General features: G+C 39.9%; 1 protein-coding gene across 1 annotated transcript in view; it reads left to right on the top strand.

Moving 5' to 3' along the window:
* LPAR1 (lysophosphatidic acid receptor 1) overlaps window positions 1-15033 on the top strand; it is a 67910-nt gene that overhangs the window by 18343 nt on the left and 34534 nt on the right. Inside the window, exon 2 of the mRNA XM_058827450.1 lies at window positions 5450-5616. Coding sequence (XP_058683433.1) covers window positions 5557-5616 — 60 coding nt within the window. The 5' untranslated portion in view covers window positions 5450-5556. The remainder of the gene's footprint in view (window positions 1-5449; window positions 5617-15033) is intronic.

Here is a 15033-nt window from a genome sequence, read left to right as displayed (position 1 = left end):
TCCACGACCCCCCAGTAATGCTTCACAAATCCATTTTCACAGTGAATTTATTCATTCTTATGAAGAGCTCCTAAATGGGTGAGAAGCTATGGCTCTGTAGTTTTTTCAAGCAGACTGGCCAGTGAGTAGAAAGAGCAGCCAGGAAGGCTTTGGGTGTGGATGTATTTGTAGGACTGGTCTTCACTGTGACAGTGGAGGTGTTGCATGTGCTGTAAGAACAGTCATTAACTTGTGCATTTCGTTGGTAACTATAACAGTTCGATAGCAAACCACTGAGAGATTCTAAGTCAGAACTACAATTTAACAGGAAAATTGAAATAAAGGCAGAAAGCACTGGCTTAAACAGACAGAGTAAGAATTCAGTCTGACACCTTGTTGGTCAGGGTGGTGATAGCAGTCTAATTAAATGGTGGATGTAGTTCTGTTGAAGTGGTGATCCTGTAGTCTGGTCCTTCTCCAGTGGTGGCTGTCAAGCTCTTGTCCTCTGGGAATCCTGTGGTAGATACTCTGGTGTTCAGAGCCTCAGATTATATCCAGGTAGGAATGCTTGGTTCCTCCCCCTGGGTGGAGCATCTCACAATGGAATAATGTAACTTAATGAGTCATGCCGTGGTGGTGATGGCCCATTAGCAGATGCTATCCCTTGGAGGGAGTTATAAAGGATATGTCATGGATGGGATAAAGAACACTGCCCCATCTGGTTTTAACTGCTTATGAAAATGGTAATGGAATACATACTTTTGGATACATCTCACATTGTAACCTTAGACGACGGTAGTTGGTCTGAAGGTGTGCTGATCAGCTGCAGTCACCACTATTGAACGTGTGTAATCAATGCCATATATTAGATCTATTTCAGTACTTATTACCATGGTATTAGATAGTGGATGTGATGACACTCTTTATCCTGCTTTCTGGAGAGGGGTGTCAGGTAATGGAGCCTGGCTGAGACCAACCAAATTGCAGAATTTGCTGTGTAAAATATGTGTATTCAAGCAAAGTTTGACTGGGACTGTTAATTTTGTGCTAGCTTCCAGACTGTTAGTGCATCTGCTGAGGCAAAAGAAATCAGAAATTTGATGGGGAGATGGGAGTCTCATTAAATTGAAAAAAATTGCTCACTGTTGTTCAGAAGAACTTTAGGGCAAGAGTACAACATGGGCTGCACCATCTGTCTGGAAATCTCCTCTTTTATTTATTTTCTGCTTCTTTTGCCCAATACTGAATCACAGCTATTGCCTTCTTTCAGCTTTTTTAAGTACTGATCAGAGTGCAGAGGGTTATCCTCATCTGCATGCATAACGCCCCATGGAACAGAGAGAGGGCAGAGTTAGGAGGAGATTGTAAAGATTATAACCACTTCCATTGAGGAATACACTAAATGCAGGTAGCTCTACTTGCAACCTGAGTACACTGAACTACCTGCATTAATTATATTCTTCAAAACAACTTAAATTAGTTTGCCTTGTCCTTATGCTTTGCTGGTGTCCTGATTCTTGGTGAACTAAGATCAAGGGATCTCCCCAGGAAATTCAGCTTTTAGGACTAAAATGACAAGATGGAGGTTGTCAGTTTCCAGCAGATGAAATCAACAAAATAGCAGCTATATCCCCACCAGCCAGCAAGAAGGAAACACAGCCTTTCCTAGGCACTGCAGTTTTTTGGAGGATACATATTCCAGAGTACAGTCAGATTGTAAGCCCTCTCTATCAGGTGGCATGGAAGGGGAATGATTTCAAGTGGGATCCTGGACAACAACAAGCTTTTGGTGAAATTAAACAATAGATTGTTCATGCAGTAGCCCTTGGGCCAGTCAGGATGGCACAGGATATAAAAAGGAAGGGAGAATGGACCTTCCTGCAGTCTCTCATGAGAAGTACCTGGAGAGACTCAAGGACAACCCCTGGGATTCTGAAACCAGCAATACAAAGGATCCAAGGCTACGATCCTACACCCTGGCTGAAAAAGCATTTATGGCAGCTTATGGAGGGCATCAATCTGCTTCAGAAGTGATTGGCACCAATGTACAGTTCCTCCTGGCCTCCTGGCTGCCTAGCATGAGGCTGGATATTCAAAGGGAAAGTCCCTTCCACACTTCATGCCGTTGGTGCTACGTGGAGTAAGTGGGTTTTGCTTGATCATACAGAAAACTCAAATATGAAATCCAAATCACCAGAAATCACCATGGACTGGTACAAAAGCAAATGTGGGGATGACTGGAATAATGGAAAAAAGGACAATTGGCATCACAGAGGGAAACAGATCTGGACTTCTGAATTGTGGCAAGACATTTCTGCCTGGGTAGAGGAGTTGTTATAAGTTGCTGTTCAAGGACCTGAGTGCACTTGGTGGGTAATGCAGAGGGATGGGGAAACATGGTGTGTACCTCAAAAGGATTTTCTTTTTTGGGTGAGAAGAGTATGTAATGTTGATTTAAGTAATACTGGTTGCTGAATGACACTGCCACTATATGCCATAACTACCAAGGAGAATGAGTATCAATGTTCCAGATACACCAGTCATGAGCTCCTTGTAGAGCCCACAGTCATGGACTAAGTGAACACAACAGACATCTTGGAGGGATGCCCACTAACTATGGAAATGGTACCTGTGTTTGTGTGTATCTATATGTGTATGTGTGTAAAGCTGGAAGGTGTAGGATTGGAGAATGATGTAGATGGCATAGAATATGGGGTGCATAGTACTTGTTTTTTGACCAGGATGGAGTCAATTTTCTCACAGTGCCATGAAGGGTCAGAGCTGGAGCCCTGTGGGTATACCTAGGTGGTTGTTCTATGCCACAACCATTACCACAGGGGGCTGGAAGTAAGGGAATCTTGTTTCCAAGAAAGCGGCAGGGTGCTTGCAGTAGGGAAGGAAAACATGGGCACAGAGTGTCTGTGACTGGTTCATTGTCTCAGGGGCAGCATGGCACCAGGTTGATTTTTGAGCACCTTTTCATGTAAATCACCTTCTTTATGCATATTTTTGTTATTAATATTGTTGCTGTTAGTATTCTAATCTCATTGCTGTTTCCAGTAAATTGTTCTTAACCTGGGACAGCAGAAAACCACCTGTTGTGCTACCAGTCACTTCAACAAGTAGTAAAATGAAATGTTAGGCAGGACAAGTCAATGTTGTTGCTCTTCTCCGGATGGCATTAATTTTTTTTTGTGACTGGTAAGGTTGCCGTGGTGGTGTGATGCATTTATTAGTGAGCTAAATGAATTAATTACAAACAGGATTGTTTAGTGAAGGCTGCCAGAGGTGAGTGATGACAAATGAATACTTTCAGATAGCAAAAATTCAGATGTGACATCTGAAAGTGTGACATTTGTGTGAGATCTTTCTTACTTTCTCACCTTTTTACATGGTGTTCAAATGTTTTCTTTTCTTTGTTGAGTTTACAGATGGACCTCTCCATCTGGCATCAATTAGTACTTTACACTGTAAGCTGAACAGACTGGATTTTTTTATTACTTTTTCAGGATTTTTTTCTTTATGATGCTCCTTAGTAAAAATGTTTCTTTTCTCACCCTTTTGTTTGACAGACAGGATTCTAAGCATACCTTTGGTTTTGATTTAGACAGTACTTCCTAAAGTCAGCTTCAACTGTAATTTTTTTCTCACCTTCATTATCCAAAAGTGGCAACATTTCAGGATTAAGAGAAAAGATTTTAAAAGAAACTAACAGTGATGTGCTGTAAAGTAGGTGCAATGAAACTGCTGGTTTTAAGCATGTCATGAGAAGAACAGAAAAAAATGTCTTGAGATCTTATTGAAGTTACAGTTGCAACAACTCACAAGACATTGATGAGATATGTTGGTTGAGGGTTCTCAGGCTGTTTGTAGAGTTTTACTGAAAATCACTGCCAAGTTGCAGAAGCTTCCCTAATTCAGAATTCCAGGTTGATGCTGTTTCCCTCATCTATCCATAGAACAATTAGCGAATTTCAGAAAATTATTTCAACTCTCATTTTTTAAAGAAATCAGGAAGCTGGAAGGCTGTGTTTGTTCTTTCACTTTGTGAAGACTCTCTTGGAGAGATGCTATGTCTCCGTTTTTCTGCCCGCCCCATGAGTATAGGAGAAGAAATTTGGAGCAGGGAGTGGAAAGAATGAAAGTTTGCTAGTAAGAACTGAGTAGGAAAGAATAGGGGTCACTGGAAAGCTATATAAAGATGGAAAAAGTGATCCTAGAGCTTGGAAGATGATACAGCTACATGTGACGTAAGGCATGTGGGGATGTGTTGAAATGTGAAGCAGGCATTTCAAGATGATGCTTTTTAAGAAGGAGGAATAATTTCCACAGTGGAGTGCAAAAGCTGAGTTTAAATTAACAAGACCAAAAAAAAAGACATAACTGAATCAGAAAAGTATGTGGAGCACAACTTTCCTACAGCACTTATCTATTCTTTCTTGGCTTGGTAAGTGTTGCCTTTGTAAAAATGAACTTATGGCCAGGAAAGTTACTGGTATTGTCTGTGTAACTATAGTGTGGCCTCAGTTTGAAAAATACCACTGAAGTTTGGAGTAATTTTTGGTATGTTTATTGGATGCTGATTACATTTTGCATGAGTAGATTTCTGCTATGACTTGCAGAATAGGAAGTGATAGATGAAGACAGCAATGGGTGTCTCTCCAAAATCCTTTCTGTGATGACTCATTTGTGGGTTGTGTTGTATATGTCTGGTCTCACTAAGGGAAGAATCTAGCAGTAGTCTTAGTCTAGAATTTTTAAATGGGATTGATATCTTGGACTTGTACAGGAGTTTCTCCCTCCACCTTTTTTTTTGCTTGGTTGTTTGCACACAAGAGTAGAAAAAGAAAAGAACATATCTGTGGCATCTGGACTGACCTTGATAAACACAATAGCTATGGAGATAACTTCATTCTATTGAATCAGCTGATTAAATTTTACAGATCGGTATATTCATGTGCTGCAAATCTATGACTGCCTGGAAAAAAGGGTGTCATGTTTCTAAGTCATAATATGTAAGCTGTTTTTCTTAACAAAGAAGGAAAGTTCATGTGATCAGTGAACTGAGGGAATAAATGTATCCTGAATTCCAGCAAGTAATTCTATGAGTATTCTTTTGTGGGGATTTTTATTTTTTCTTTTGTTGCAGGGGGAAAAAAGTCAACACAGTTGCAATGTTCTGTAGGTGACCATATTTCCTTGCAAAAGAAAAGCAGTCTATGTGCTAGCCTTCCTGCTGATTTCAGTTTGTGTGAGTCTAGTTTGTGTTGTCAAGTGAATTTTTTTCCTGTTCTGGATCAAATTCCAGTACGGCTTTTGAAATTTCTCCTGCAAATCTATTGTGAGTGGTCATGTCAGCAAGCAGGGCTGCACAAAGATTGGTTTTTCAGCAGCCCAGGGTCTTGCTGTTGACTGCCTACCCAGTTCTCTTATTTTTCTCAACAGGTTTTCTTTCTTTCTTTCCTGTTAGGAGTAAATATCAGTATGACTAGAGTCTGAGGAAGGGCTTCTGTGTTCCTAGCAAGAGCTTGCTGTGCAGAGGACAGTGCAAGGACACCAGGGGCATTTTGAGCTACCATGGATATCCCCACCGATTTGGTGCCATCATCCATGATGTCCCAACCTGAGGTGATTGAGGTGAGTAGACCACGATGAAACTCTAGCAGGTGAACTGATTAAACATCTTTCTTATTTCCTCATTGAATCCTAGCTTTCTTTCCTCTTCGTTTTGAGTCATCTGGGGAATTTTTTTGAACTACTATATTAAAGACACTCATCATTTACTAAGAGTGTTGTACTTTGACACATGACATTGCTGTGTTATAGTAGTGTTTGTAGAATAAAATATATGGCAAAATATGATCTTTATTGACTTCATGTAGGTGATCACTGCACTACAACTTGATTTTTACTGTGTTTATTAAATACAGAATAGAGTCTGTAATGTGGATAAGTTGGAAAAATACCAAAGGAACTTTCAGGCTCAGTGTTCTTATCAGAAAAGTTTTAAGTGAAAAGCAGTAATTAATAACACATTTAGCATTACTAACACACTAATCTTGCTTTCATGCAACTACTGTGTTTGACTCATTTATAAAAGTGATTTCTTAGCTTCATGTGCTGAACACCAAGTACTTGAGTGTTCTGATAAAGTAAAAATTACAAACCGAAAAGGTGCTCATAACAGTCAAGATTTCATTTCAGAAGAGCAGTTTCAATGTCCTTTTGACTCCACAGAGACTGAAGTGCCTGTTAGAACTTAAAACGTATAAGGATGAGACTTTTACAGAAAAAGGCACCATAATTAAGATAGATATCAGAAAATTGAACATCCAATATTTATTTTGCTTATTTTTTGTTATTCTTGTTTGCTGTAGGTTCTTTGGCTCAGGAGACTATCCCTCAGCAATATGCCCTGGGAAGTGTTATATTTCAAAGATCCCTAGATTCTGTGAACTTAGGAAAAAACATGTCCGCTACTGGGTGATGATGTGAAATGAGATAAATCCAAAATCTGCTTTTGAGAAGCTTCCTAATACTACTGTTCCTCTTGTGTTTCAGATGGAGAATTAGTGTATTTTGTTGCTTTTTGAGTCTCTGTTAAGGTTCCAGAAGAATTTTGTTTCTTTACAGCACAGCAGAATACCTGGCAGGAGGTGAATGCTGCATACTTGTGCCCCAGGCTGCATAGCTACTGCCAGACTCCTCTCCCTTTTGGGGAAAGATTTCTGCAGCCCATCACCACACATTTGCACCCCTGTCTTTGTGGGTTGCCTCTTCAGAGCCCTCTTTATGTATGACTGCAGTGCGTCAACTGTGGCTGAGCACCAGCTGCCCATCAAGCTGCTCTGTCAATCCCCTCCCTTCCCAGTGGAACAGGGAAGAGATAAATAATATGGAAAACAACTTGAAGATTGAGATAAGGCAAGAAAAAAGTGAAAGTTTGTATGTGTATAAGTGAAGGGAAAAATAAAATAATCTCTGCTTCCCATCAGTGAGTGATGCTCAGCCACTTCTTAGGAAGCAGGGCTTCAGTATGTCAAGTGGCTGCTCTGAAGGCAAACACTGTAAAATAACTAATGCTTCCCATTCCTCCTCCTGCTCTCCCTCAGCTTTTGTATCTGAGCTGACATCACATGCCATGGAATTTTTCTTTGGTCAGTTTGGCTCAGCTGGCCTGGTTTCGTCCCCTCCCAGGATCTTGCTCAGCCCCCTTGATGGAGGAAGGAATGTTGGAGGGACAGCGCTGATGCTGTGCCAGCGCTGCTCAGCAATAGCCAAAACACTGGTGTGTTACCAGCACCTTTCCAGCTATCGATGCAAAGTGCAGCAAGGTGAGGGCTGTTGTGGGGAAATGAACTCCAGCTCAGCCAGACACAATATAATATCCACCCCTTATTCCATACCATTTCTGTCACGCTCGGATCCCACATAATTCATGCATCTTCTGACTGTTCCTTTGTATTTATTTCTCATTATTTGAACCCCTTCTTACCCACACATACAACTTAAACTACATCCTTAAACCATCTCTCTACGAAACATATATTTTCATTAACTAGGGTGCCCTGCTCCTTCACAGAGAGATATTATTTTCCTGTTTCATGGGCTTCCTTCATCCTTGCAGATCTCCAGTCCAAAAGGATGAGTGATTAGGACAGCAGATGTGGTATACCTGACCATTGGCCACCAACACCCATCTTGGGTTGTCACCTCCTTACATTCTCTTGCTCCTCACAAAATTCATTCTTCATCAGTTCATGTCACTCCTGCTACTTTACTTCCTGCAACATACAATTTACACCACAGTATAGTTTTCCCCCAGGATTAAATCTCCCTGAGGCACACACCATCCTTCAGCATTACCCACCAAGTACACCTAGGTCAGGTTCTTGGGCAAAGACAAATCCCACAAATGGGCTTGTCTTAGTAGGAGAAGAAACCCATACTGACTTCCCCAGCTGCTTCCCTGTGTAGTGCAGGGACCATATCTCCTCTCACAGTGTGAAGGGATTTTGTTTGGGTAGGAGCAGGGCAGTCAGCAGATCCCCCTAGTATTAACCAGCCAAATGGCCTCTGTTAAATTTGCATCCCAGAGCTTCCATGCCCCATTACCTAATCCTCTTAACAAGGTCTTCAGCAGTCCATTATTCCTCTGAGTCTTCCCAGAGGCTCATGGGTGGTAAGGGGTGTTATATATCCACTCAATGCTGTGTTTCTTTGACCAGAACCACTTCATGAGGTTATTTTGAAAATTAGTCCCATTGTCTGGTTCAGTTCCCTGTGGTGTGCCGCTACAAAATGTGTCTCTCAAGGCCTGAGATGGTGTTCCAAGCAGTGGCAATGGTTTACAGAGTATGTTTCCAGCCAGACAATTGTTGCCTCTACCATGGTGAGCATGTACCTCTTGCTTTGGTGTGTTTGTGCCAGCGGTCCAATGTAGTCAATTTGCCAACCCTCACCATATTGGAAACCCAGCCACCACCTTCTATTCCAGGGAGATTTCACTCATGTGGTTTGCTTGATAGCAGCATGTTTCATATTTGTGTGTACCTAAGGATTGTTGCTCAGAACAAATACCTTCTCAAAAGGAGACTAAGAGCAGCTGTAGTGTGAGAATGAGCAGAAGAAAAGCTATCACTTGTAAAGGACTTGATGATCAGCATGGTCACTTTTCTGTTGTATTGAATAAATGCACGTATCCTGGGTCTGCAGGGAGTTTTCACTGAATAAATTCTGGCTGGGCTTTATATCACTAGGCCAAAGACGAGAAATAAATAGATTATTCTGGTCATTGATTAGTAATCTAGAGGTCTGTATCTACACCTCAAGTTATAGAAACTGTGTTTCAATGAGATTTGACTTGGGAGCCAAAAAGAAATGCCCGCAAGAAGCAAAGACTGGTTTCTCAGTGGCAGTCTGAGATACCAGTGCCAGATACCTGAGTAGTATCTCATAATCAGGAGATTATGGTAGAAAAAAGGCCATTCTGTCATCCTCATGTTGTAAAAGTATGAAGACTAAATGCTTGCATGAATTCTCACAGATTTCAGTAAATCATTGTGGATATGATAGTTCATAAAAGTGTTCAGTCATATATAAATAGAGACATCTGTGCTTCTGAGAGTAAGGAACACCTTTTTAACAGGCAAGGACATAGTGAGATCTGTATGTCAAGAGAGAATCACTAGATTAAATATAGAAGTAAAGCACTTTTCATACTTGGACTGCACGGGCTTTTGCCTTTCATGTTTGGAATGAATTTAGGATAGTTTAAAAAACAATGTTGATTACATTTTTTTTCCCCCCAGAGGACATTATTCTGCCTTTCAATATTGAGGACATGCCACGGTGTACTGCAGAAGTAATTTAGAGGCTAGTGTTTTAAGGATGGATTTTTTTTAAAACTTGGAAGTAACCTTGAATGCCTTTTGCATGAGCTAGATGGCATCTTAGTTGCAAAAAGAAGAGTTTTGCTATTTTACTTTAAATTTTTTTTTTTTTTTTTAGTCCTTATCTTTAAACTTTCCTTTGGCATTGCCAGAATAGTTGGCTTCATTCACATTTGGTCAATTTGCACTCAAAAATAAATACTATCTATTTTGTATATCAATATACGTATATGCATGCATGTTTATACATTGTAGTAAAAAATACACCTCTGCTTATCCTTTAACTGCACCAGGCAAACAAGCTTATTTCCCCTAGGAGAGAATCTCAGAGATCTGAAAATGGCCTTTTTTTTTAAGCCATAGCTCCGTCTGACAGTTTTCTGCTTGGGCTTCAATCTTACAACTGCTCATTGTGCCACCACAATAAGTTACTGTTAATTTAGTGGCAAATTATATTTTCCCAAGATTCATCCTCTGAGTCAGGTAACAAAATGCTTAAATTTTGAGAAAGTTTTTGAAACTGGGTACCAGATGTGAAATTGCTAATACTGTCTTAAATATTTGTACGGCTAGTATGTCAACACAGGACCAGCTTCTGGTGCTTCCCTACAACCCTCTATTGAAGCAACACATTTGCCAGAGTCAAACTTGCCTCCCAACACACTAACTTATTCAAATCTCCCCTCTTTTTTCCCACCCCAATATCTTGTTGGCACAAGAAGTGGTGATTAGGAGCATGGGCATCACGTGCAAAGGTGAAGGATAAGTAAAATTTCAAGGTAGCATACCTGTCCATAGCTGTGATCTGAAATAGAAAATAGTTAGAGGCAGCATTCACAGAATGTCAAAGAAGTCAATGAAACAAAAAATTTCCCAAATATGCTTTGAGCTTTTTGCCATGGAATTTCATTGTAAGGTAAAAAACATCTCAAATTAATCACAACAAATCACAATCTAGTGATTTCTGATTAGATAAGCTGTTCTGTTCTAAGAGAGAAATAAAATGTAACAGAACTTTGTGATTTTTAATTTGGAGATATTTTGTATACATGTTATGACTTCATAGCTCAAATTTGGATAAGTAAAATGATCTCACAGAAACCTGACTAGTCTGCTAATGCATTAAACAAAGTTAAATAATTCTGTAAGAAGCAGTTAGCATCCAAGAGGGCTGTTTGAAAAAAAAAAAATCACAAGTGGTGACCCATGCTGATGAACGTATTCTCTCAAGTGATTAATATTTTCTCTCTTTGTGAATGGCATGAGATTAATTCTGCAGTAAAAGCTATGAATAAGTAATGTCTGAGCTCCAGTTACTTAATGAACCAGAGGCTTCCAACAGTGCCTCAGAAATGCTTAAAACAAAAAAACAACAAAAATTCATCATTCTCTCTTTGCTTTTACCAGCAGTGGATCCTACCAGCCAAATACAAGAAACAAATGAGTATGTTTAAATAAGTGCCTTGCAGCTGTTCCAAAGAGAAATCCAGAGCAGTTTCCATTAGAGTGCCCTTTCACGGCCAGAGCCAAAAACCACTTCTCCCACTCTGTGCCATTGAATACATCTCTATTTTCTCCTCATTTTGTTTGAATTGGAGTGGAAGTGATTTAAGCTATCATGGCCACAGAATGGTTATCCTTTTCATAATATGCTTGAGGACAGGCTGCTGTGGGCTGGTATAGCTGTTGTCATCTCTTCCCCCAACTAAACACAACACAATTTGCATTTTGGATTTGGTGCCCAAGTTTCTGCAGTCAACAAGTGTCTGGATTTTTTGTCCCACCTTGAGCTAAATAAACAAATTAGCCTTGTTACCAAAACAGGCCTCTGGTCATGGTAAAAACAGCAAACAAGAGAACAAAAGGAAATGGTGAGTCTTGAAAAAACAATTTGTGATTAGAAGTATATCCACCCAGTTGCAGACATCATAGGGGAAACTTAAAATACCAGTACACTTTTTTAAAAAATAATTTTACTAGATGAGATTACTGAAGGATCAAAATGCATCTCCATTTTGTTTAAAGTAGACCAATAGTGCCTTAAAGGCAACTGCTCAGTAATGTGTGAGCAAGTTAATTGTAGAAACCCCATTGTTTCTAAAGCTCTGAGATAAAAAATTTGTTCTACATTCTGTTTATATATTTCACAAATATTTCAATGTATTAAAGCAAAAGAAACCCAAATTGTCTAACACATATTTAATGAAAAAAAATGTATCTGCTATTGTAAACACAGAATAGTCTTCTTACTTCCATCTGTAAATCTCTGTTTCCAGTCACAAAATTAAATTTGCTATGCTAATTGACATAAGCCTTTTGCTTGTAGGCTAAACTCTCCCGGGTGTTTGCTTTGCTGGTTTGCTTGGTGAGGAGCAATGGGAGGTGTGCCCTGGAGGTGGAAGCAGCGCTAGTGGAGCCCACAGCATTTTTTCAGCATAAAATTGCAATCTTTGAGCTGCTGTGGACAATAATTAACTCCCAGCTTGGTTTACTAATTGAGTCTAAAGGATGGACGTTCTAAATCATTATGCATGAAAACTCATTTGGGATGTTGTAGGTGCAGATTTATTTTCCTCTCCAACTGCTTCCACTCTGGCTTTTGAAATGCACAGATAGGACTCTGTGTGCTGCACCTCTCTCCAAAGAGCTCCTCCTAAGGTGGGGGTGACTTTGATAAAAGTCTGTCCTGCATGCACTCATCCTCGCAGCAGCATTCAGGGACTCACAGCAGTTTGGGTGTCTGTGATGCTCAGGCTGAGGGTAAGGAAGGTGGGCAACTGGGGGTGAACTGAGCAAGACAGTGGAGCAGCCCAAACAGCATCATGGCAGAGACATTTTCTGAAGGCATAAGAGGTGGAATATTTCAGTTACTAAATGAGATGATGCAATATAATCTTCCTGTGTCTCCTACAATGCCACAAAGTGTTGAGCCTGTACCCACATTTGGCTAGTGCTTGTGAAGCTCAGCTTGTCATGAAAGCTACCCCAAAGGAAAATAAGTTTTAAGAGTTTTGCAGAAGCCCTTTCAGTACTTTGTGTGTAACACCACTATTGGGCTTAAGTACCCAATTTGGGCCCAATATGCTCTACCTGAACCACAGCCAATTACTTAATTTCTACAATAATTCCACAGATCTCCCTTTGAGAGGAGTTGGGAAGGCAGAGAAAAAAATAAATCCTTACTAATCAACATATGTAAGCCATTCTAGGAATGTAAGTGAGGATGTGATGATGTAGAACTATGCCCTGATTCAAACAGTCTTCATTTCCTCCTCTACTGGAAAACTTTCTATGAGCATTTATGTAGTCCTTGTGAGGAACACAGCTCATCTGAAAATGCTGGATCTGTGGAAAAGGAGCAACAATACAACAATGTATGAATTGCTGGCTAAGTTGTGGATGGATGAGGTCACTCTGTCCTTTTTTTTTTTTTTCAATTCTTCTAGCTTTTAATTTCTTAAATCCCCTTTTGCATGCAGAATTTTGGAAGGTCAATAACCTCCCTGGTTTTGTAGCCGATCTGTGGAGGTTATAATCATTATTAATCAATGGGATCTGTGTTACTTGTGTATTATACCTTCCAAGAGTAAAACATTTTTTCATGCTGTTGCTGTTAACTGGTTTCTTTAATACATTGAGTGCCTAGATATGTTGAGCTGCATTTCCAGGTATAAACTGTAGGATACAGAGAAATTTTCAGTTCAGTTTCTGGTAGCTGGGATTTTTGTCAGCTCTGAGACTCTGTAGCAATTCAGTCTGCTACAAAAGCATCCTAAAAATTACTGGATGCTCTAGCTGTTGCCACATGATCCTTAAGTAACTTTATGCTTTAGGATGTTTTAATAGCATTAAAGGGATCCCCTTGCAGTGAGATTAATTTCCTCCTGTCTTGCCAGCTTTGTGAAGGGCAAAATGATCTAGTGAAATGAAGTAACCTGCTGTGACAGAACCACCCTATCTTATTATAGAGGTTTATCTTTAAGTCCATTGAATGGTTACTTTGGGAGATGAAATTCTGAAGAGGAGGTGCCATTCTATGTTGGTGATAGAGTTTCTTACTTTCATTGTTCAGACAAAAAATATGTCTGTGTATAAGGCTATAATGAATCAGGACCCTTGTCTTGTGACTTCATGATTTTTTTTTTTACTTCTACTTTTATCTTTAAAGGAAAAACATCTTTTCCACTTTATTTTAAAGCTTTTCTTTCATGTTCTGCAATTTGAAAAGTAGTCTATGTTTTTCATTAGGTAACGGACAACTGTTTTTACGAATTGGATTTTTTTTTTCCTCATCTGTTACAACTTTACTTTCGTAAACCCCATGTTTAGCAGTTGTGGGTTGACAAAATATTTACATATTGATTTAATTATCCTTATTTTAAAGATAATCTTACTTTATACTCTTCTTTGGGGATTTTGAAGCTTGTAGTTCCCTGAGGTTTTTCAGCTTGACCCCTTTCTGGTATGTTGGTAAACTTAAGATATTTACCTAAGCTGAAAGCAATGGTACTGATTTCCATTCACTGCTGCACTAAATTGTAAAGATATAAGACAATTATTATGTTTTTTTAGTCTTAGTATACCACACCAGTATTGGAAAAGTTCATTGCTTTTTGCCTCTGTGTTCTGAGTTAAAAAACAGCAGGATGTGGAGGTTAATTCAGCAAAAGACAAAAAAGAGAGGAGCAGTGTTTGGAGAGTTTAGGGTTAAGATATTTTTAAGAGATTTACTGGATATGGACTTTTTTGTGGCTTACAAGTTTGAAAAGTGCTGTAAAAGTCAGACCTTAGTGTTCAGAGAATGTTCTGCTCGGTTTCTCTTGACAAGAAATAGATGTACCCATGGGAGACGGTGGTCTGCCTTCTTTTGTTTTGTGTATCAAAGAACTCTACAGACTCTGAGATTGTACAGGGGTTTGTAAACTGATCATCTTCCCCTCAGGCACCTTGTGCTAATTAATGCTTTGTTTAGGCAGGATCAATCAATGGTATTTTAAAACTTTTGATGTTTGTTTTCTACCCTAAGCATCTCTCCATACACAGCCCTCACCAGGTGTGCCATCACTGAACATGGAGCTGGCAGGATCCAGAGATCCCCTCTCACCTTCTGCTCCAGGCAGACAGTGTGTTCTCCACTCCTGTCTCTGCCCGAGGAGGGACAGGTAGTAGTGGGTTGCTCTCCCAAGGACACACAATGGTCAAGCTGCTTTGGATCCAAATCCTACCCTGTTCTTTAGGGTGTGATGCAGAGGTGGGACAGAAGCAAGCTAAATCAGGCACAAAACATAGGAAAGCTTACATGGGCTCTTCTTCCCAGTGTTCCCACTGGCACCCCTGTGGTGGGATCCCATACAACCAGAGGAAGGGAGACAACCAGGCAGATACTGCCTGAAAAGGCCAGTGCCAAGATGAATTTAATCACTAATTGCTGAAGAAGAGTGAGTTTTGTTTCTTAAGTCCTGGTGGAAAATTTCCTTGTCTGTGTGCACCATGCTGTGGTTATAACTATGTCTCATAATATTAAGAGATTTAATTCCATGTACTTGTGATTTTCTTCTTTGATTTGGGACAACTGTGTCTTGGGTCATCTTCATCTGGTGAGAGGAGACTTTGCTTTTAGCCTGCTTTTACTCCATTTTTCTTTATCTGTCTTGCTGGCTTA

This window comes from Poecile atricapillus, chromosome Z (assembly GCF_030490865.1).
Source record: "Poecile atricapillus isolate bPoeAtr1 chromosome Z, bPoeAtr1.hap1, whole genome shotgun sequence".
Taxonomy (NCBI): Eukaryota; Metazoa; Chordata; class Aves; order Passeriformes; family Paridae; genus Poecile; species Poecile atricapillus.
Note: the sequence above shows the minus strand (reverse complement) of the source record. Positions and strands in the feature narration are given on the sequence as shown.